The following is a 24,387-nucleotide window of genomic DNA, read 5'->3' on the forward strand; positions in this document are numbered from 1 at the left end:
GCAACATGCAGCCTCCGTTTCGTTCTGCCTAGCAAAGGACGACGACGTATGGCTCCCTTTGGGCCCAGCGCCCTGAGGAAAAGATTTTATTTTGTCTTTTTGACTATCAACTGTCGGCTGAGAGACAGGCTGGATATTATAGATCCTTGTAGTCTTCTCAGTTCGGCCAGCGAGCGTGAGCACACCTTTGCAAAGAGGCTGGGTCTGCCACGACATGCCCCATGACTCCTGGGGGTGGCCAGTGAGCTTTTCTCCGAGGTCCGCAAATGATTGGGCTGTGTCTCACTCAGTGGACCGGGCCGACGGCTTCCTCAATTGCGGTTATACGCCTGTCTGGAATGCGTCAGTATGTCGTCGCATGGACGGGTAAGTACAGTCCCTCCCTCTTAGGTGGGGTGGTACGGCTGAGCATTCCTGGGGTTTGGGTATCCTCCCTTTCCTGCTCCCTTTTTTCTTTCTGCTGTTTTACATGCTGTCGGAATGGGGGGGGGGGGGGGGGGGACTGGTTGCGGGGACTGTGCGTCTGGCCTATGTGTGTTTTATGGCTGGGGGATTTTCAGTTTCTATTGGAAATCCCATTGGCGGCCATTTAGTTGTAGCCATGATACAGCATATTATTGCGGTCGGCCATTTTCCTGTGGCCGTGTCAGGCTCCATATGCTGCGTTCGGCGGCCATCTTGCCTGGGTCCTCGGCCTCTAGTGCTGATTCCTACGGTGCCGTTCTCCTCACGCAGCACCCCACAGCTACCTCACGGCTTTTCTCCTCACACACACGGTGGTGTGCTGGGGCAGGCAGCGGCGCTGAGCAGTCTCCTCCGGTGTGCTGAGTCCCCTGTGTCTGCGTGGGTTTCCTCTAAAGGCATGTGTACATACACCTACATAATATACATACACACTGTGTGTATTAATTATGGGCAACCCTCTCAGGCCGTCAAAGGCCCAGCTGGGGGACTAATCCGTCCCCGGGTGCGTAAGCTGATCGCGCCGGCACCCAAATCCTGCCAATGTATGTAGCCTTCCCTCCCTGTCTCTAGGTGGGAGGGGCGGCTTGCAGGTTCACAATTCAGTGAAACCTCCCTGCTCTCCGACCAGTGGGTCTGCGAGGTGGTCTCTTCGGAGTACTAGATAGGGTTTCCTCCTATCCAAAGAACAAAGTTATTTCCTTGTGCCTTCCTCTCCCGGCCCGTTGGTCTTCCTTGGGCAGTGTGGGGCTTGCTAAGCTGCGGGGTAATTTTACCTTTCCTGCAGGACAAGAGGTTTGGGGTTTTCTATGGGCCTCAGGCCCTGAATACCTTTTGTGAACGTCTGGTAGCTCCGCATGGAATCCATTCGTTCGGTGGTAACTGCGCTCCATTTGGGGGGCGTCCTCGGACATCAGGGACGCATACATGTTTGTCCCGTTTTTGCGCATGTCAGTGTTTTTTCTGTGATGAGAGAGAGGGTCTCTGTCATGTGGCCCTCCCTTTTGATCTGAGCACCATGGGTTTTCAGCTAGGAGCTTGCACTTATCCTAACTTTGTTGGGTCAGCGAGGCTTTGCCTCATTGGCTACTTGGATGACTTTCTTCTGAGAGCAGCTTCTGTCTCAGACCTAGTGAATGTTATTCCCATTCAGACTCTCCGAAGATTCGGGTGGGTGTTAAACGTTTAGGCCAGAAGGTGTAGCTCAGTGGCAGCAAGCCCGCCTTCCATGTGTGCGACCCCAGGGTTAAAATCCTGGGAATGCTAGGTTCCGACTCGGCGTTGGAGTATCTAGGGTTGATCCGGACTCCTCGGTGGCGAAGGTCCATCTTCCCCTGGAGAAATTGCAGACTCTTTAGTCTGCGGTGAAGGTATTGGCATCATGCAATCGATCTTCTCTCCGGGCACCTGCTGGTCCGGGGCCTGTGGGTAGCTTCCTTCGAGGCGGTACTGTATGCCCAGTTCCACACTCTGGTTTTCCAGGGGAAATACTGTCCAGGTGATAAAAATCACTTGTCTCTGAAATCATCAGATTCCGGTCCGCCACCTAGTCGGTCTCTTTGAGTTTGTGACGGATATCCCCCGACTCTTCGGTGCGGGAAGTTGTTTCTTCCTTCGAGTGGTCGGTGTTTACGACGGATGCCAGCCTCACGGGTTGTGGCGGCCCTGAGTCGCTGGACTTGCGTGGACCTACGGCCACACCTTCCCTGAATGTGCCTGCTCTCGTCTGGTCTCGGTAGCTCCCCAGGGTCGGGCCTGACTAGTGCCTGGGTGGGAGACCGCCTGGGAATACCAGGTGCTGTCTACCGTTCATTGTCCTACTATTTTAGGCAATCAGGCTATGCTTCTCCTCGTGGTCGAGGAGGTTGCAAGGTCGTCCGATCTGGTTTCAGCCAGACAACGCCACGGCCGTGGCTTCGGTCTACCATCAGGTATACCAGCAGGCGGACTACGGGAGTCGCCAGATGCTGGACCAGGGCGACTGGTCTTTGTGCTTGGGGTGTTTTGGCTCCCTTGCAGAAGGTGAGCCTCACAAAGCATTGATCTGGCCGCTCGTCTCCACCGCAAGGGTGTCGAAGTTGGTGGCCAGGTGTAGTGATCTGGTAGACGCGTCAGTCACGCTGTGGGGTCTGTATCGGCAATGTTTTGCTGTTCCTCCATTGTAGTTGCTTCCTCGGCTGCTCCAGAGTGGAGGCTGAGGAGATCGCTCCAGATTGACTTTGGCGTCCTTGGTACGCCAATATCTGACGCCTGGTAGCGGAGGTACCCTGGCGGTTACCAGGGCGGGAGGTCCCTCTGTCTCGAGGTCCCATACTTCCTCCTGTTGTTCAGTCACTGACTTGCTCAACATGGCTATTGGAAGCCAGACTTTAAGTGACCGTGGTCTGTCCGACTCGGTCATCTCAACAATGCTGAGGGCACGGTAGTCTTCCAGAGGATCTAGCGTTGCACCTGGCAGGCCTACATCTCTTGGTGCGAAGGGGTGGAGTGACGTACTCTGTGTCCAGGGTCCTGCTGTTTTTACAGCTTGGAGTGGATCTTAAAATTGCTTCCTTCTTCCGAAGGTGGTTTTGGCCTTTTGCCGGAATAAGGACATTGTTCTTCCATCCCTCTGTCCTCAGCCGGCGCATCCTACAGAGGTTGCCTTTCATACTTTAGGCGTGGTACACGCTTTGCGGGTGTACCAGCCTGCTACGGCTCCATTTCGGAGATCTCACTCTCTTTTGTGTCGGTGTCTGGTCCACAAAAAAGGGTTGGCGGTCTCGTCGACCACCATTTCTCGGTAGATCAGGCAGGCTGCCGGCCCCCCTTTCCGGTCACGGCACTTTCGACCAGGGCAATTGGTGCTTCCTGGGTTTTTTTCCGACATCATGCGTCGGTCTCACAGGTGTTGCGAGGCAGCGACTTGCTCGTTTGTTCACGCTTTTTCCAGAATTTACATGGTTGCTTTTAGTGCATCTTCTGATGCTTCTTTCGGCCGCTAGTTTTTGCAGGCGGCTGTTTAAAGTTGCACCTCCTCCGTTGAGGAGCTCTGCTTGTTTTGGGGTGAAGTTAAAATTGGTTTTACTGATATACTTCCTACCCCTCGTTTTTGACACTGCTTGGGGACATCCCACTTGTCAAGATTTAAGGAGCTGTGTCCGTCCATGGACGATGAGGGAAAATAGGATTTTTTGTACTCACCGTAAAATCCTTTTCTCCAAGTCCATGGACGGACACAGCACCCACCCCTCCTTTTTTTAGGTTTGTACCGCTTGTTACGAACTGAGGCTGCATGCTGCCGTGAGGAGGGTTATGTCTGGAGGGACCGCCTCCTGGGCGGGGCTGTTCAACTATGTTAATGTAACATGTATTTAATTATCGAACATGTTTCTGCCTAGTCCTCTCCTGTAAACAGGGAACATAACCCACTCGTCAAGATTTAAGGAGCGGTGTCCGTCCATGGACACTTCAGCACCTGGAGCTCTTTTCCGATGTGCTGTGCTCAAGTGTTGGTTGCCAGTGTGTCCCTCCAAAGCTTGAACGGATGGCTTTTAAAAATAAATGTCTGTTCAATAATCTTATAGATAAAAGTATCCAAATGTAACCAAAGGCATGGGCATCCTATTGCCCTGAAAAACCAAGATGATTGAACTGAAAGAGTTAATTTTATCCCTTCCTGACCTTGGCAAAATCCAAACCTGGAACCCAGTTCTGTAAGAAGAACTAAACGCAGAATGGGGACAAGTCCCCACTCAAGTTGGGAGGTTATTTTGTTGGCCATTTGGATATGGAACATTTCAAACCAATGGGTCCAGCACATCTTGTCCAGGTGCTACGAGCTGGAGTTTTTCACCTTAAATTTCTTATCCCCCTTTCCCGGTTCATACCATCTGGTGTACCTTTTGCTTATGCAGGAAAGCACATCCATTGGCTGCCCTGGAACAGCATCTCTCTCTCTCTCTCTCTCTCTCTCTCTCTCTCTCTCTCTCTCTCTCTCTCTCTCTCTCTCTCTCTCTCTCTCTCTCTCTCTCTCTCTCTCTCTCTCTCTCTCTCTCTCTCTCTCTCTCTCTCTCTCTCTCTCTCTCTCTCTCTCTCTCTCTCTCTCTCTCTCTCTCTCTCTCTCTCTCTCTCCAAACCAAATGGGGTGTGTACATCCAATTTTGGATCTAAACATTCTCAACCAGTTAAAGGATGAAGTACCTTTTGTAAACAAAAATACAATTAGTATCCTTCATTGCTCTCCATTATTTGGATAGGGCTGTTGACTACAGCCTCCATTTATCAGTCAAACTGCCTTGTTCTGCTCTTATAAGGGGTAGGCTGCTTCTTATTTCACAATTTTTAGGTGTATTTACCAACTCGTCTCTCAGATCAAGGGTCTTAAGGGAAAGGTTGCCTCTTTCTGGTCTGAGCATATTGTACCAGTGGTGTTGACCATACACACAATCAGAAAACTGAGGTTAAATTTTGCCTAATGAACGATCTGCTGATTTTCTGATCATTGGTATGCTGCTATTGACATCAGGTTATGAATTTTCATCAGACAAAAACTGGATGTGCAGGCTCCAAAATTGTTGTCGGTTGTGACCACAACGTCTGATTTTTCTGTTCATTCGTATGTTTTTCGGCCGAAAAGAAATCTGAAGAGCAAGATTAGGCATGCTCAGAAATGAAAGAACACATGTAAAATAATTCAACACATTACATCACTTCTGATGTTCAATTCTGTCGTACGAAAATGTAATGATGGTGCGTAACCTCTTTACTTTCGATTTAAGACTAACATGCAACAAAACCCTGACAAATTCTTCATATAATCTGATTGTGTGTACAAGGCTTTAGTGTTTCTTGGATGTTCCAACATCAGACTTGTCTGTCAGTAAGACAGCCATCTGGTTGTCTTTTTTTATTTTTATTTTTTCTCCCCATATTTAAGTTTTACCTACTACAGGCCTAAGTAGGTGCTGGTTTTGGTTTGGAAAGTCAATTTAGACCGAGCAGAGTTTTGTGCTTTTTCTTTTGTTTTTACAGGCTGTTTGCTGTGTTGGCCATCCTTTTAAGAATTGGGTGATCCTGTGTCCTACGATGTGCGACAGTTTTTTTTATTTTTTTTTTTTTATTACATTTATCTAGAAAAAAAATTTTCCTGGAATTACATCACAGGACATGTTCTAATCACTGCTGTAGCTGGCTAAAAAAATTAAGGCATGTTAGGAGTGAGAGGGGTTATGCCACGCTGTGTTTCAGCTTTGCCAGCGTTCAATTAAAAGGAAGTTAAGCATAACTCATTGGTCTAAATTAGTCAATCTACTGTCCTGTAATGCACTTGCAGAAAGGCTTTTTACATGCAAGTAAAAAATCCTGTTTTACATTTAGACAGTTTGGATCTTGGCACTAATATAAATGCCCCTTTCCCTCTTTGTGAAGTCAATGCAAGGACACTTATGCTGAGGGGTGGCTGCGACTCGGCTCTGCCTGTACAGCTGTGCATTTCCTAGCAAAAATGTGTCCCAAACCATAATGTGCAGGGTTATGAACTCCAAAGAAATTAAAGGTTTTGAAACTTCAGTGGGCCTTTTAACACAATTGTTTTTGTATTATATGCACGTGTTTTTTTCCCCTCATTTGGGGTGAACTATTTACTCTGCTCATTTGTATCAGTAGTAAAGGTCCTTCTTTGCCTACAGTGTATCATGCCATCTACCTGGAGGAGCTCACATCTCTGGAATTGACTGAGAAGATAGCCCAGCTGTTTAACATTTCTCCTCATCAGATTAACCAGATTTACAAACAGGGGCCCACGGGCATTCATGTTCTGATAAGTGATGAGGTAATATGATTTACAGTTTGCACTATACAATTGTTTTGATTCTTTATTTTGAGCAAAATTCTGGCAGTTTGAAAATGTATGACTGACTGATCTACAAATAACACAAGTGTATTTCTGGACACTACAAGGTCAGTTTGATGCTTTTAGCCGCATTCATACATGACCAACATGTACTTTTAACCTGCATGGTTTACTGCCATTACACAACTATGTTCTAAAGAATAGCCCGTTTATTAACATTTCCACTTCTATTCTCTGACTGAAAAGAAAAATTAATGCAATATGTGGTGAATGACTGCGATATGTAGGAGATAGTTGAGGTGTCTTGCAAGACCATGGGCTCGGATACTCCTGAATGAAAAATATATTTTAAAAGATGAGACGGAGACTCTCTGGCCTTATTAGGTACACCTTTCTAGTACTAGGTTGGACCTTCTTTCACCTTCAGAACTGCCTTAATTCTTTATGGCACAGATTCAATAAGGTGTTGGAAACGTTCCACAGAGATTGTCCATATTGGCATTCCTTTACTGTAGGAATGGTGTTATTTGGATGAGCTGTATTGGATTTCCACCAGACCTATCGTTTGGTGTTGAGGCCAAATAATTCAATCATAGTCTCATTTGACCGTAAGGCCCCTTTCACACATGCGGACTGTTTGTTTTTCATCCATCGACTAATGAAAAATGAACATAAATGCATTTCTATGGAAAAAGATGTAAATGGATGATCATCCATGTTTATAAAAGGCACAACAGAATTTGTCCTTGAGCAGCTGCTGCGCCTGTTAATAGCTGAGAACTAAGTCCTCGAACTGTGTACCGAGCTGATTGGAGCGGCTCTGTACCATGTGATCACCAAGATGACCAATCGCAGTGATCACCAATGTAAACCTTGCATTGGTAAGCCCACCCCTTCCTGTTGCATTGTAGGAAGGAGGAATTAAAGAATCATTCATTCCTGGTCAGCGGCAGCATTCTTTATATATATTTTTACCCCCCTGTGACTGCTACATAAACCCCTCCACCACCTTTTCGTTTATGACCTGTATATTTAAAAGATAAATATGGCTTAAAAAAGAATGTATTTTCAGGTGAGTGTAGCATTAATCTAATGCTACATCTGTCTTGCACACTGCTCACTCAGTTCTCAGTGTAGAGCCAAACGCCACTGATTGCTAAGTTGTCCCCCTCCACTCTGAGCAGAGCGCCGGGAATTTTTGTTTCTGGCTGTCTGTTCTGCCCCTCCAGAGCTCACCGGAAAACACTGATGGGGCTGGGGCTGGCTCTGGCGCTCAGCGATCTGCTAAGAGGCGGAGCCAGGGCTCTGGGTGGATTGCGACCATATGGTCAGGATATTTTGGGAGCCTGGACCAGCTCTGTGACGTCAGCCGACGGCTCGCTTTAAGTCTACTGTCGGCTGACAATGGGTCACAAGAGTGCATAATTAAGTGCTCTCCTGTGATCCATAGGAGAAGTTGTAGCCAAAATAGCATTGGCTATACTTCTCCTTTTTAATACATCTCGTGTACCCTTACTAAGCATCATGTTTTACCCCCTCAATACTAGCATGTTTCATTTTTTTGCCACAATTCTATGGAAATGTGAAAACACTAGGTTGTCTGCTTTCCAAAAAGGGGTAATTTTTACAGTGCTGGCATTTATTTTTCACTGTTCTTATAACGGAGTATACATGTTTTTTTTTATTTTTTTGGTATTTTTTTTCCATTCTATAATTTAAAAACCCAATGGTTTTTAAATGCCCCCAAAGACAAGTGCTGTCCCAAAAAATATATACTGTATTAAATTTGACACTGCAAAATGGCTTGGTAATGAAGTTGTGTTGCAGACTAGTACTAAAGTGGTTAATGTTGTATTCTTCTCTCTGCTCATTTTACTAGAATACAGAAACCGATACAGATGTATATTCACTGACTAAAATATGCTTTTTTGCCCTTGACCGGTGGAAGAGTGTGGTTTCTCATATCACATGTGTGCTGTTCAGACTGCTGAGCTGTGAATGTGTACACTATCTTTAGTTGATGGCCATTTAATTGTATTTATCTCTGTTAAAAGCACATTTTTGTGTGTGGTTTGTGTCTTTGTACACTGTATAAAAGCTAACCAAATGCACTGCTTCAACATTTGCTGTAAAACCACTAATGCGTTACCTAGGTCACATAATATTCAAAGGCTCCCTTTTACAGGTCTGACAGAAGTGTTCTTTGAATTATTTGCATGACCTTTTTGTACTCTATTATTCTTCTCAAGGCTGTTGTCTTATTAATTCTTGGATTTTTTTATTTTATTTTTATTCTGATTTTAAAGGAGTGTAGGAGTTTTGTACAGATTCAGTGTTCTCACTAGGGCTTTTTGGTTCCTATTTGTGAGCCATGGACCAATGCAGCAAGATGCAGGATGGAGACTGACTGGAAATCAGATTTTTCCATTCACCGATTACACCTCTGACTGTTAATCATCCTGAGGTGTTTAGCTGAACACTTCAAGGTAACAGCAGCTGGACAACATTCAAACTTGGAACCTAGTGTTTCTGATCTGTATGGGCTAGAGGCAGAGAAAGCATTAAAGTAAAACCAATTCCAATGCCTCATTGAAGAGAACCCCTCACACCCTATTTTTGGTTAAGGAGATCAGCTAACTTGCATACCAACAGACTTCTGGAAGGGGAAAGTCTAAATTTGTGATATGTGAAGTTAATTCAAAACTGGATTTCTAGTAGAAACGAATTTAAAGAAAAACTATAATGTGTCAAAGGTTCAATTTTTTTTTTTTTTTTTTTTTTTTAATCTTTGATTTATATTTTCATTTGTAAAAAAAAAAGTATAAAAATCTTTGTTTCGAAAAATACATTTAGGCCATATTTGTATATTTTTGGACTGTTGCTGCACAAATCTTGAAATATGTTGATGTGCTTTGTAGTAGGGCAGCCTACTATATTAAACCACAATGGAACTATTAACCCGTATCTGTATGCTGTGGTACACCTAAGCCTAGGTCTGTTGCAGTGCAAATTAAATTAATGGCATCGGACTGCAGTACACAAGTGTGTTGCTGTTTAACACATTTTATCACCCATAACTGAAGGACAAAAGCTAAAATATGCTTCATTGCAGAAACGTATATAATTCACAGAGCATTATGGGTTTTCTAAAGGTAGAGCGCAGTAGTAGCTGTTTACTTACAGACTGTCTATTTTGAAATTTCCTTTAGAGCCCTCGCAGCACAGAAGGGAGAAGGTTGAGAGTAGGGAGAACATGGGGGAAAAATGCTGCTAAAAGATTCTACAGAGCCATCATTTGGTTGGAAATAATGGGGCAAAAAACTCCTGTGCAGTATTTAAAATGTTAAAAATATAATATTTTAGCCTATGATAAAGGAATTGTATTTAAACATACTGTACATAAACCATGTCCCACCATGCCTTTTTGTTTTTTTCTCTTAAAAATTTCCTAATCGTTTGAGTCAATACATCTTCTCCTTTTTGTTTTTACCAGCCTACAGTACTAGTTCTTCAAGTTAACAAAATTTAGAACCAAATTTATGAAAATCCTGATAAATCTTCTCCCATATTTTTATTTTTTTCTCTTTAACTAGATGATTCAGAACTTCCAGGATGAGTCGTGCTTTGTGTTGGATTCAATGAAAGGTATGAAAGACTGATACTATTTTTCCTTGTATATAAACAACCTTATTGATCAAAGTGTCCAAAAGAAAAACTTATTTTCCAACCTGTACTTGAGGTATAAAAGTAAAGCGCTGGTTACTATGAGCAAAATACAGTTCCTTTTTTTTTTTTTGCCCCTTTTGAAACGGAGGCATGCTGGGTAAGGGAGGGGTTATGCTGGGCTGGATTTCAGAATTCCATTTGCCAGTGTCCAGTTACTTGGAAAAGAAGCATAAGGCTACATTCACACTCTTTAACGTAGCAGGAAAAATCATTCCTGCTTGCAATTTTGCATTGCATGTTGCAAAGGGTCAGCCCATTCATTTGAATGGGCTGCTCTATACATGTGTGATGCCAAAAAATAAGTCTGTGCGACAATCATGGCACTTTTTTAAAGGCATGGTTTGCCATGTGACAATCATGGCGGAGTGGCATCACTTTTCTGGTGCCATTAAGGGATAATTGTACCCTAATGCTCATTGTGCTGCAATTGCAATTTGGGATTCCAAATCATGAAGCAAAGTGTGAATGGAGCCTAACCATTGGTCTAAGAATAACCAATACGGCATCATGTGATGTACTTTAAGAATATTTTACGGTTTGAAAATCCTGTTCCATTTGAAGGGACACAAGAATTCAGGTAATGTCGGTGACGTCCATAAGCACCCCAACTTAAGGGGAGGACGCCACAGCAACCATCGCTAAAGGGTCCAGTGAAAGACCTGGGAACTGCTTGCAGAGCAGGAGCCACTGAAAGGACAAAGGCCTGATTCTGAACCAGATGAAGCTGAAACTGTCTTCCACATAAGGGAACCTGCCAACACAATCAGGGAATTTGAGGAATCATCGTCAGATTTGTGGCCTAGAAGAAAGGTCACCACCAGTGAAAACGACTCCACACAAGGGGGTATCAAAGCCCACAGAAAACGCACACTTTTAACACATTCTTGTGAACAAAAAAAACTGCATGATTGGAGCAAAAAGAATTGGGGACAACCCCTGGAAAAAAACTTAGGACCTGCAGGTCCATGTGAGAAAGACCAGCCAGGTTACATGAGAAGGCCCAAAGCCTTTACATTATTTTCTTGGCGCCAAAGCGGCAGAACTCCATCATGGAAGAGGTTGTCTGGTTAGGCGTGCAATCTCGCTAGGCAAGACCCACAAGGGGTGTCATGTGACTCCTGTGTATGTCGGAGAACTCCTCCCAGGCATACTAAATTGCTGCTGGCACATTTTCAAGTAATGGCCCCTTGAGGAATAGGGATTAAAGGATCGATGAAATGGACTTTCATGGAGGTCAATTGAGCGTCCCACAGTGGGAATGTCAGGAAAAATCACTAGACTAAACACAGTTGATGCTCCAAGAAATGGCAAGTGTGAATGTGTGACACTGAGGATCCAGGTTGGGAATAGTAAGAGCTGGTCCAGATCTACATAGATCAGGGTGTCCCTCCTGTAGAGCGGTGCAGATTATGGGTACAGTGCACCATTGAGGACTTTTTTCATCTGCTTTTTTTTATTTAATTTTTTTTTCTAACTGAAATGGTGACCCTAATGGGGCACAACTTTAAAGTTTGATACAGGGGCTGAATCTAAGGGCTCCAGGGGTGAGAGGAACACAACGAAACTGGGGAAGGTGCATTAATCTGTTTGGTAACACCTGGAAGATAGTCTGGGAGTCTAAAGGGGAGGTCCGTGGCACCTGGATGTTCAATAAAGGGGCTCTACCCTGGCACTGGAGAGATGCACTGTGAGGAATCCAAGTTATTCTGTTACATTTTGAAAAATTACAGTCTCAGCCAATACAGGACGAGTAGTAGAACCAGCAGAACAAACTGAGGTTTGTGACTGGATTCTGTCAGTAGTAAGTATGTACTCTACCTGTCTAGTAGCGTTCCTGTTGAGGTGTGTTACTAATGAATGCACAGTGGTATAGGCCACTGTTTATCAAATTTCTACTCAAAGGGGAACAGTCCAACACACTGGCGGGGACCCCTCGGGTGCTTCCAGTCCATGTAGAGGAATATCTCGAATAGCAAGTGTAATGGATATAGGTCTTTGCAGCTGTAAGCTCTGAAAGACCCAAGCCATGAGACAGCAGGCTGCATAAATGAGGTCTGAGGCAACCTCTTGTAATTCTTGGGTGAAGGCAGGAGACTGCTGTGCCTCCTTTAGAGACAGATTTTTATGGCTCTAAATCTGGGTTGCAGATGGCCTTTGGGCCAGCCAGAGATTGCATCAAGGAACTGGCTGAATTTGGTCACAACCTCTTACTACTGTAGAGGCCCCTGACAACAGGCTAGTAAACTGTGTCTCACTTCTGTGAAGCTGAGAGACTCGGATTATGTATATCCTGGGACAACAGGGTCATTGGTTTCCAGGTATTTGTCCCCTCAGAGAATATGGCGTAAGAGTCTCGAACTGTTATGGGCTTGAGTCACCCATAGCAACAGGACATGTTGCCTCACGTGGCCGTAATGCAATTAGCCTTAAAGTGGATGTAAACCCAAAAAAGCACCATGTGTAACTGGTCTGTTTCTACTGCATGTCTACAATAACCTGGCCACCTCCAGCCAGCCAACTCTTATCAGCACTAACTGCCTGGGTTTGTGAGACCAAGCCCCTCACTTTAAAGTGGATTTTTTGATGTCACAATGTAGAGAATTAGATTTCCTATCATCTGTGCTAGGGTTGTCCCGATACTAGTATCGGGACGGATACCAAGCATTTGCCCGAGTACTTGTGCTCGGGCAAATGCTCCCGATGCTTCACCCGATACTTGTACTGTCAGCGGTGATCAGTGCGTGGGGAAGTTGCAAGCACCGATCACCGCTGTATAGATTTAAAATTAATTTCTCCGCTTCTCTCTACACCCCTCCCCCTGCGCGGCTTTCAGCTGCTTTAAAATCAGCGGTGATCGGTGCTTGTAACTCCCCCACACACGATCACCGCCCCGTGTCCTCCAGCCCCCCTCCGTTTTGCTGCAGTCTGTCTGCATCCCACCGTGTATCCGTGCATCCCGCCGTGTTTCTCTCCCCTTCCGTGCTCCTCCACCCCCTGGAAATGTCAGGATGGAGAGCGGGGTAGGAGCCCGTAAATCCGGCTCCTTAATGCTCTGAATGGACAGAGTCAGTGATCACTGACTCAGTCTATTCACATAACTGAAAAGTAAACTGTGATTACAATGTTTCATTTTATGAATGAAGAGAAGACGCTGTCTTCTCTCCTTTCATTTTCAGCGCAGCTGATGCTGCTGAGAAAGGGACAGGGTTACATGTGTCCCTAGTCCCTTTCCCTGTCTCAAAGGGAAGATGTCAGAGGTCTGTTAAGACCCCTGATATCTCACCAAAGCCCCCCCCCCCAACAGGGCTTAACATTTTTTTTTAAAGAATAAAACAAATTTATTGTAGAAAATAAAAAATAAATTAAGAAAAAACAAACTGACACGGTCCACCAACCCCACCCCCCCCCCTTAAAAAAAAAAAAAAGCATTTTAAATAAAAAAAAAATGAAAACAAATTGTTTAAAGATAATAAAAAAAAAAACTGACACATGCGCCGCTGTCACATGAGATTTAAAAAAAAGTATCGGTATTTGGTATCGGCGAGTACTTGAAAAAAAGTATCGCTACTTGTACTCGGTCTTTAAAAAAGTGGTATCGGGACAACCCTAATCTGCGCCCAGTCTTGCCACACAGTTAATCCAGCTCTGAGCAATCCTCTTTTTTATTCAGTGAAAATTAACAGACTTCCAGATAAAAACCTGTCTAAATAAAAAGTCCTTTCCGTCCCCTTGCTTCGAGTGACATACATTACCTCTAACAATGAACTGTGGATCACCACCCATATTATGATAAACATCCAGCAATGTGCATATGTCCAAGCTAGTGCATGAGATATGTAAAAACCCTGTCACTCAAAGCAAGGGGACGGAAAGGACTTTTTATTTGGGTTTTTATCTGGAAGTCTGTTAATTTTCACTCCACAATAAAAGTGGATTGCTCCGAGCTGGATTAACTATGTGTGGCAAGACTGGGCACAGATGATAGGAAATCGCATTCTCTACATTTGTGACATAAAAAAAAGTGGGTTGACATCCACTTTAATGTGGGGCTTGGTCTCACAAACCCAGGCAGTTGGTGCTGATAAGAGTTGGATGGTTGGAGGTGGCCAGGTTATTGTAGACATGCAGTAGAAACAGACCAGTTATACATGGTGCTTTACAAAACAGGAGAGGCACCTGTTGGTGGGAATGAGCCCACAAGACATTCCACCCAGTGGATGATGTCTGCTTTTACTCCTTCCTTTAGTCCCCCAACATTAACACCTTCTGCAGTAAAAGTGGCGGTAGTGGGAAAATGTATATGCGCGTAACAGTGCATAAGGGTATCCAATGGCCTTACCCGGTGCAGACAATGCAGTGACTCTGGACCTGAAATGCACTCTGCAACTTACTTTTGTCAGTGCCTGAAGATCACATTCCAGGCTAGCCCCACATGCTCAGCAGGGGCTGGGTACAACACTCCAGTGTTGGACTGCGGAAATTATGATCTGCATAGCTAGAGACGAGCTCAGGCATTGTCTGGAGAAATCTTGATTAATGTCAATGGAGGAAGAATACACATAGAAATTAACTGAAGAGAGTCCTAGCAAAGGTTAGACTGTAGTTGAGAGAGCTGAAGAACTTGTCGTTATCCTGAGGATGGCTTACAGTTGTTTTTTTCGGTGTCCAATTCTTTCCTTTTTTTTACTTTTCTAACGCACCAGTATCGGACTTCCTTTGTCTCTCAATGGACAAGGAAGAGAGCCAGTTTTTACGCATTTATTGTCTGGGTGAGCAGTTTAAACATTTCTGAGGCTGACTTTCAGATATCATGTTACTGCTTTTTCCTCTGAAGCAAGTTTTAAAAGTGCATTTGGGTAGCATGAGAACAGTAAACATACACATTTGAACAAATTTCTATTTGGGTATCAATAGTTGCAGTTCGTATGTATACTAGGTTTTGGAAACTACATTCTATTATCACCATCTAGTGGTTGTTCTCGGAAATCACTTAATACTCTCACCTGTTACTGTCTACAGGATAACTTTTAAAATGTATTGCTTGGTATCAACTTGTTTTGCTTTTCTTTATAGTATAAGCTATTCACACAGAGCCGTGTAGTTGGAATTCTGAGCACTTATGCACAAATGCGTATTTGCAGATCTATGGGTGTATCAATTTAAAATATGCCTGTTTGTGCATGGCGGCCCCAGCTGCCGCGTTGTTCCTTCCTTGGGAATGAATGGACAAATACAATACACTACATGAGATGGACAGACAGATGGATCTCTAGAGGTAGATTTGTCAGGACGACAATATTAAAACGACCATAGTTAATTGTGATTTTTAAAAGTTTAAAGTGTTACTAAGCCCACAACAGTAAATCGGTCTGTATATATGCAGTAAAGCATGCTGATTATACTCCCTGTGGAACATAAGGGGTTAAAAAGGTTTTTTGATCAAGTCTTCTCTGATACTCCTTCCATAGACCCCAAACTATCTCCCGATTAGAACAGAGCCTTGGGGTCAAGCTGCACATGCTCAGTTTTGGTGTGTACTGCTAGAGCGTTTTTTTTTTTCACTTGTAAGTGCAGTGCGTGTGATCAGCACAGGGCCAATCCACACTGTCCCAATAGAGGGGGGTCCTGCAGCCTCATAGGACAGTCGGGGTCTATTTAACACTTGTAGGAGTTTTCACTCTACTCTGTTAGAAGGCACAAGACTGCTATATACTGCTGATGTACTGTGGGAGACCAGATGTGAATGCAGGGTCCTGGGTTTAGTAACCCTTTCGGCTAAGGGGCATATTTTAAAATTGGCTATTCAAAAAAAAAAGTTTTGGCATCAGGTATCCCTCTACTAGTTTCAGTTAATGTAGTTTTGGGCTTTCAATAACAAGGGAATCCTATCTTGGCACATGGGTGTGTGCAGGTCTCCTGCAGACTGGTCACCATACACGATGATGCAGGCTGCACAAACCTAGGTGCTTGTTACAGGAGTAGCATAAAAGATGAGAACACTGCAACCCAGCTTCGGTGTGCATTGGTCTGATACCAATTAGACCTTTTAAATCTTTACCACTTGCTTTTCAGGGCCAATTTTGACTTTGCTCATATGTGTAAAACTAAAAAAAAAAATTCTTCGCTAAAAAAATTACTTGGAACCCCCAAACATTGTATATTTTATGATGGCAAAGTCCTTTGAGAATAGAATGGTGGCTGTTGCAATTTTTTAATTCATGATATTTGTGTACACAAAAAAAGTGTGTTAAATCGCTCTACAATATAATACCCCATTTTTTTGGTACATTTATAAAAGATGTTGCAGTGAGTAAATGGCTACCTAACATTTCATGCTTTTAAAATGATGTACGCCCCTGCAATGGTGACAAACTATGATGCATTAAATTATCCATAGACACTTTAAATGTTTTGCAGGTTACCAGTTTTAGAGGTAAACATGGGGTCTAGTGCTAGAATTATTGCTTTCACTCTGATAAATGCAGTAATGCCTAACTTGTGGTGTGATTGCCGTTTACATATATTGCCGTTTACATATACAGTGGGGATCGAAAGTTTGGGCACCCCAGGTAAAAATTTGTATTGATGTGCATAACGAAGCCAAGGAAAGATGGAAAAATCTCCAAGGCATCAAATTACAGATTAGACATTCTTGTATGTCAAAAAAAGTTGGCTTTTATTTCCATCATTTACACTTTCAAAATGACAGAAAACAAGAAAAATGGCATCTGCAAAAGTTTGGGCACCCTGCAGAGTTAATATCTTGTACTGCCCCCTTTGGCAAGTATCACAGCTTGTAAACGCTTTTTGTAGCCAGCCAAGAGTCTTTCAATTCTTGTATCTTTGCCCATTCTTCCTTACAAAAGTCTTCCAGTTCTTTGAGAGTTCTGGGCTTTCTGTCACGCACTGCTCTTTTAAGGTCTATCCATAGATTTTCAATTATGTTGAGGTCAGGAGATTGTGAAGACCATGGCAAAACCTTCAGTTTATGCCTCTTGATGTAATCCCCCATGGATTTTGAGGTGTGTTTAGGATCATTATCCATTTGTAGAAGCCATCCTCTCTTTAACTTCAGCTTTTTCACAGATGGCATCAAGTTACCATCCAAATTTTGCTGAAATTTTATTGAATCCATTTTTCCTTCTACTCGTGAAATGTTCCCTGTGCCACTGGCTGCAATACAACCACAACGCATGATTTATCCACCCCCATGCTTAACAGTTGGACAGAGGTTCTTTTCATTAAATTCTGTGCCCTTTCTTCTCCAAACGTACCTTTGCTCATTCCGGCCAAAAAGTTTTATATTTTAACCTCATCGGTTCACAGAACTTGTTTTCAAAATGCATCAGGCTTGTCTATATGTTCATTTGCAAAGTTCAAACGCTGATTTTTGTGGTGAGGACGTAGAAGAGGTTTTCTTCTGATGACTCTTCCATGAAGACCATATTTGTACAAGTATCTCTTTATAGTGGAATAGTGTACCACAACTCAAGTGTCTGCCAGATCTTTCTGGAGGGATCGTGCAGGCAAACGTGGGTTTTGAATTGCTTTTCTCACAATCCTGCGAGCTGTTCTGTCTGATATTTTTCTTGGTCTTCCAGATCTTGCTTTAACTTCCACTGTTCCTGATGACTGCCATTTCTTAATTACATTCCGAATAGAGGATATTTGACATCTGAAAATGCTTTGCTATCTTCTTATAGCCTTCTCCAGCTTTGTGAGCGTCAACTGTTTTCAGTTTCAGTTTTCTAGACAACTGCTTAGAAGAACCCATGGTGCTGATTGTTGGGGCAAGGTCAGATGAGTCTGGGCATTTAAAACCTTTGAGATTGACATCACCTGGTCTTCCCAGACGATGATTGAGCACAATCCATGACACTGGCAGGTCTCAGCTTTGCAAAGGGGGCAGTGCATGCTATAAATTCTGCAGGGTGCCCAAACTTTTGCAGACGCCATTTTTTTTGTTTTTTGTAATTTTGAAAGTGTAAATGATGGAAATAAAATCTAACTTTTTTTTTTTTGACATATTATAAGAATGTCTAATCTGCAATTTCATGCCCTTTGGAGATTTTTCCATCTTTCCTTGGCTTCGTTATGCACATTAATGCAAATTTTTACCTGGGGTGCCCAAACTTTCGATCCCCGCTGTAGGTAAGCGAGCAATCCCAGATGGTTGCACTCCTCTTAATGTATGAAACTCCAAAAGCAGCACACCATACAGTGGGGGGAAATGAGCAAGGGTAACGCGTTCCGTTCATTAGCGCTTCATAACCTCGTGTGGTGAATAAGCGCTAATGCGCAAAACGCATCCTTGCGCTTTTTTTGTTTTGTTTTTTTTCTTCATACTGTATGGTGTATTGCATTTGGAGTTTCATGCATGAATAAGGATCTTTTTTGCACCTGCCAGGATCCCTTGCCTACATGCAGCATGGAATGACCTGGAGCAGTGGCTATCTTATTCCCATCTGCGCATAAGCATTGGGGAATGGGGACTGTGTACTTTTTTATTTATTCGTACAACATTCCTTGTGATAACATAGGCAGTGACAGGTATTCTTTATAGAGAGATCTGTGTCTATTGGACCCCAGATCTGTGCTGTGCCTTTAAAAGCATCTGATCAAAGCAAAATCAGTTTAACCAGATGTTTGCCTAGCTGGTTAACTGCTTTAAAACAAACCAGAAGTGAAACTTTTTGCTGCAATCATCTCTGCTTTAGCCGAGGTTCGCACTGGGCTGCAGGTAAGAAGCCGTGCGAGTTCAGCTGAACCTGCACGATTTCACTCCCACTTGTCAGTCCCGATTTTGGCCACGATTAGAGACATCTGTGCCGTTTCACAAAAAGTAGTACAGAAACGGCGTCGCACAGATTTAGAATGTTGCCCTTGCCAGCAAATGCTGCCGATTTGACATGTCAAATTTAATGTCAAATCACACCAGTGTGAACCAGGGTTTAAAGTGGTTGGAAACCCTCATATACAGTTGTACTTAAAAGTTTACATACCCTGGCAGAATTTATAATTTCTTGGCTGTTTTTTAGAGAATATGAATAACACAAACTTTTCTTTCACTCATGGTTAGTGTTTGGCTGGAGCCATTTATTATCAATCAACTGTGTTTACTCTTTTTAAATCGTAATGGCAACAGAAGCTACCCAAATGAACCTGATCAAATTTTTACATGCCCCAGTTCCTAATACCGTGTATTGCCCTCTTTAACATCAATGACAGCTTGAAGTCTTTTGTAGTATTTGTGGATGAGGCTCTTTATCTTCTCAGATGGTAAAGCTGCCCATTCCTCTTGGCAAAGCCTCCAGTTCCTGTAAATTCTTGGGCTGTGTTGCATCAACTGCACGTTTGAGATCTCCCCAGAGTGGCTCAATGATATTGTGGACAGGCGACTGAGATGGCCACTCCAGAACCTTCATTTTATTCTGTATCCAAAGATGGGTCGACTTTGCCTTGTGTTTTGGATCATTGTCACGTTGGAATGTCCAAGTATGTCCCATGCGCAGCTTCCTGGCTGATGAATGCAAATGTTCCTCCAGTATTTTTTGATAAAATACTGCATTCATCTTATCAATTTTGACCAAATTTCCTGTGCCTTTGTAGCTCACACATCCCCAAAACATCAGCGATCCACCTCTGTGTTTCACAGTAGGAATGGTTTCATCATAGGCCTTGTTAAATCCTCCAAATGTAGCTTTTTATGGTTGTAGCCAAAAAGCAAAATTTTGGTCTCATCATTCCTAAATACTTTGTGCCAGAATGTTTGAGGCTTGTCTCTGTGCTGTTTGGCGTATTGTAACCAGGAAACTTTTTGGCATTTGCATTCTAATGGATTTTTTCTGGCGACTCGACCATGCAGCCCATCTTTCTTCAAGTGCCTCCTTATTGTGCATCTTGAAAACAATGTTTTCAGGGAGTCCTGTATTTCACCTGATGTTTGTGGGTTTTTCTTTGCATCCCAAACAATTTCACTGGCAGATGTGGCTGAAATTTCAGTTGGTCTACCTGACTGTGGTTTGGTTTCAACAGAACCCCTTATTTTCCACTTCTCAATTCCTTGGATATCTCTTTATATCCCTTTCCTGTTTTTATACAGTTCAACTACCTTTTCCCACCTTTTGACAATTCTTTTTTGCTTTTCCCCATGACTCAGAATCCAGAAAAGTTGGTGCAGCACTGGATGAAAGATGCAAGTGTCTGTCAGGAGTCCAGAAACTCATTGAACACACACACACACACACACACACACACCCCTCTAGACAAATCCTACTATGCAAGTTTTACATGTATATCTGCTGTCTTCCCCTTTCCACACACTTTGGAATATGCAGATCATGTTAAAAATCTTTCTTCCTTTTTCAGTAGTGGGTGGGTAGCCTGGGATTATACTGTGAGAGAGCTGGTTGGAGGAAAGCCACCCTCCATATAGGCCAGTGGTTCTCAACCTGGGGGTCGGGACCCCTTTGGGGGTCGAATGATGATTTTCCAGGGGTCACCAAATCATGGGCTGTTCCTGAAGCCTGCACCGCTCTGCCAGCTTTTTTGGGGCCGACCAGCAGGGCTGTCCCTGGAGCCACCCACTCGGCCTCTTCGTAGCCGCCCATTTAGTTCACGGCATGGCTGGGGGCAGAAACTAGAGGTTTGCTGACTGGTGATGAATGTGAAGTGGGAGGGGCTGGAGGAGACCCTATCTCCTGATTTCGGCATAGGTGTCACTGCTACGAGACACCACAAAGTGGTGTCTCACAGTGAAGCCGGAGACACAGTGAGTAACACTACCTGTGATTATAGTTGCCACAAAAAGTACCCACTACAGTTCTCAGATCAGAAGATAACCTTGATCAAGAGCACCTATGTTGGCTGATCAGAACTCACCCCAACATTGCCACTCATCCCAAGTCCCCACCAGCACTGTACTGTACAAGTGGAAAGGACTCAGGGAGCGCTAAATATCCATTGGTCAGGGGCACAAATTACGTGTCTTGCCTTGGGTGCTGACAACCCACTATACCAAAATAATTTTACTGTTAAGGGTCCCCACAACTTGGGAAATTTTATCAAGGGGTCACGGCACTAGTAAGGTTGAGAACCACTGATATAGGCAGAGGAGCGAAGGAACATGCAGAGCTGTAGTCTGAATTGACGAGCTTCCTCTCCGACACAAATTTTTGGCTGCGGTTATCTCGTGTGTCGGCGAACTTGTCAGAAGTGAGACTGCTGATAATAGAGGAATGAAGTACAAGAGAGAAACTAGAGGTTTGGATATAGATAAGTAAACTCTACAGATATGTTTGCTTGGGTCATATTTCATGAATGGAATTTACAACCACTTTAAGTCTGTGCCACTGGCAGCTTTCATGCACACTCCTGGCTGCTGCAGTGTGTGTTTTACAAGCCATCTGTTTGCTTTCTCCAAGTTGCCCAATCAGTTCCACGAGCACTTGAATGGACCACCTCACGCCAAGTATCCCTGGCTACCTGCAGTCCAGCGACCAGCATGATGCATGTTGCTGGGTAACATCCGTTCACTGATCCTCCCTCTTGTGTATTATCCCATTCCTGGGTTCAGTGCTGTCATTCCACAGTAGTGATGGCTGGATAAGCGGCTAATTGAGCATTATTGGTGCTGCAGTGATTTCTTAATAGAACCTATTACTCTAAAAATGCTATGGCCTAAAGGGCTATTGGTCCCAAATTCAATTGCAATAAAGATACGTTGGAAAAGTTTTCAACAATTTTGCCCCATTTGAAAATGACTTTTACACTACATGTTCTATATCACTGCATACCTGAGTGAGGGCCATTATGTATGGTTAACTGATGACCTGTAAGGGCTTTTAAAGCGTTGCCTATGCATAATTTGGGGTACAGAAGTTTATCGGTTTCACGCCTATGGGTATTTTTAGGCTTGATATGCTGGATATACATTTACTCAGTGCAACCTGAACTTTTTTTTTGTATTTGACCTGAAAATTGGGTAATATGTTTAAGTGCACTAAAATTAATACTGGTGTAGTCTTTATTGAAAACATATGCCTTTGATAAACTGTTGCACTAATATTGTATGACCCCAAATGTTCGTTTTTTTTTTCCTCTTTGTCTGCCTCCTCCATAGCCTCTTCTTCTTTCAGAAAATATATAATGTTCTGGGCTTTTATCATCCATTTATTTATTTTTTTTATAATTTTTTTTTATATAAGGTCGGTTCTGGGTACATTTTTCAATTTTAACAAATGTCTTATTCTTTTGATTTCTTTCAGCTGAAACAAGTGACAGTTACCACATTATCCTAAAATAAAGTTCCACTTGCAATCCAGATTATTTTGTCGTTGAAGACACAGATTTCGTCTCTCCGGGCTCTTCAATGGGCTCCCAAGGCTTGAACGTATTGGAGACAACTAAATCTCGCAGTGTTGCCACATCGCTGGCAATTTGCTACCCTAATTTTCTTCCATTAGAGAACAGTTATGCTGACCTTGCTTGTGCAGACTGAAGTCACATTTGTTCTTTGAAACATACTAGAGCAGTGGTGAGAAGAGACCATAACAGTTGTTGCCATGGCTTATTTATCAAATCAGGTTTTGCCTGCACAAACGGTTCCAGATACCTTGAAATGAAGTGAACTTTGAAGTGCATCGCAGACAAAGTAGCACATTACTTTGTCTCATACCTTCACTGGTCTCTTCTTTTTATACTATAGCAAAGAAGCATTTTTAGCTGTTCGTGCTGGCTGCAGGAAGAAAGGAATATGATATTCTTGAATCATATTGGTGTATGTTATTGGTCAACCCATCAAACTGTACTGTCTGAAAGAGATGGTAAGGGGGGGTTAGTATTTTTTTATGTAGCATGTGTCTTTTTGTATGATGCTTTTTGTAACACCAGCCATCTTTCCTAGCTGTCCCTATTCTCAAGCCCCTCCCCCCAGATTTTTACTTGCTTTTTTACATTTTTTTTTTCTTTTTTTATTTGCTTGCCACATGGGGTTATCAGCCATTTTTACTTGACTGCTGGACAGGTAAAGGTCCGGTTAATGATTTAAGACTTCTTTCAGTGCTGTGTATCAGTGATCATGCTGTTTTGTACTGTAAACTTGAGGCTGGCTCTTCCTCTATCTGATCAGATGTAAAGAGTCATTCTAGAGTATAGAACATGTTTAAGCCAGTCCACCCAAAAGGCCAGGCATTTTGCAGAAATAGAGCCTGTGACTTAAGAGTGCCCTGAGATTACTAGTATCGATTTGCTGATTCGAGAGTATTACTTTTCAAGAGCACAGTCCCCACTTGTCAGATTGTGCCAATCCCAAAGCAGCTTATGTCTTCATTTTGTTACTAATAAACTCAAGGCCAGGTCAAACTGTGCAGTCTTCAACTTCTTGCTCTGTGTTGTACCATTATCGGATATAAGTTCCTGTAAGCACCCCTTTGCATGCTATGGAACTTTATTGATGTCTGGGTGTAGATTTGGTGTAACATGGCCTGCATTAAACAGTTAAACTATTAAATCTCATTGGCTATTTAACTGTATCCCATTATAACTCGCCCCTCTAACTTTTGTATTCTGACATTTTACTTTTTTTTTTTTTGTTTTTTACTTTTGATTCATTTTTCTTTTTGTAATCCTGTTTTTGTCAAATAGTTATTGTTGCATTTATTTTGCAAGAGTTTTGCAAGGCATTGCTATTCTGTATTTACAGAGTCACCTGTGGCATTCTAGAAGTCTTGTGGGACAGCAAATACCTCCAATAATAAAAACATTGCTGCCATTTCAAGAATTTTGTGATCCAGCTCTGTTATGGAAGGTGTATTTCCTATAAACATTGATATGTGTGAATGCTGGTCATGGATGAAAGTACATTTTTGATGTGTTTATTTCATTTCAAGGCATTCCTTAAGTTAATGAGTGACCTGTGGAAGCTTTGTTGTACATAGTTGCCTTTTAAAAATAAATCTGTCATGGAAGAAATATGTGGGCCCCCAATGCTGACACTTTCTGAAGTCTGTTGCCTGCATGCCACATCCTGATGCTTCAGTGCTGGAGTCACTGGCCCAGAACAACTATAGACTTCCCAAGACAGACAACTAGCCCTATTGTGTCAGCCAATGTATTCCTCTCACCACAGGTGTATTTAGAATGTTTTTCCAGTGCAAGTTAGAAATTCATAGCCAGTGAGGCTGATCTACTAAAGGAGTTGAGAATCTTCCCACAAACCGTTGTGTGAATAGTCACTTCAGTTATCCACCCATGTAAAAAGCAATTTCTTGTTTACATATTTCACTTGTATGTAATCGGATAATTGCAGTGAACATGCAAAGAATTTGTGTGAAGATTCTTCACCCCTTTAGTAAATCATCCTTGAT

General features: G+C 43.0%; 1 protein-coding gene across 3 annotated transcripts in view; it reads left to right on the forward strand.

Moving 5' to 3' along the window:
- Positions 1–23,801, forward strand: part of TFCP2 (transcription factor CP2) — a 95,147-nt gene extending 71,346 nt beyond the window's left edge. For all 3 annotated transcript variants that reach the window (XM_040340846.1, XM_040340845.1, XM_040340843.1), the window contains 3 exons: positions 6,132–6,274; positions 9,889–9,940; positions 22,288–23,801. In XM_040340846.1, coding sequence (XP_040196780.1) covers positions 6,132–6,274; positions 9,889–9,940; positions 22,288–22,325 — 233 coding nt within the window. In that variant the 3' untranslated portion in view covers positions 22,326–23,801. The remainder of the gene's footprint in view (positions 1–6,131; positions 6,275–9,888; positions 9,941–22,287) is intronic.
- Positions 23,802–24,387: the final 586 nt, after the last annotated feature.

Source organism: Rana temporaria, chromosome 2 (genome assembly GCF_905171775.1).
Source record: "Rana temporaria chromosome 2, aRanTem1.1, whole genome shotgun sequence".
Taxonomy (NCBI): Eukaryota; Metazoa; Chordata; class Amphibia; order Anura; family Ranidae; genus Rana; species Rana temporaria.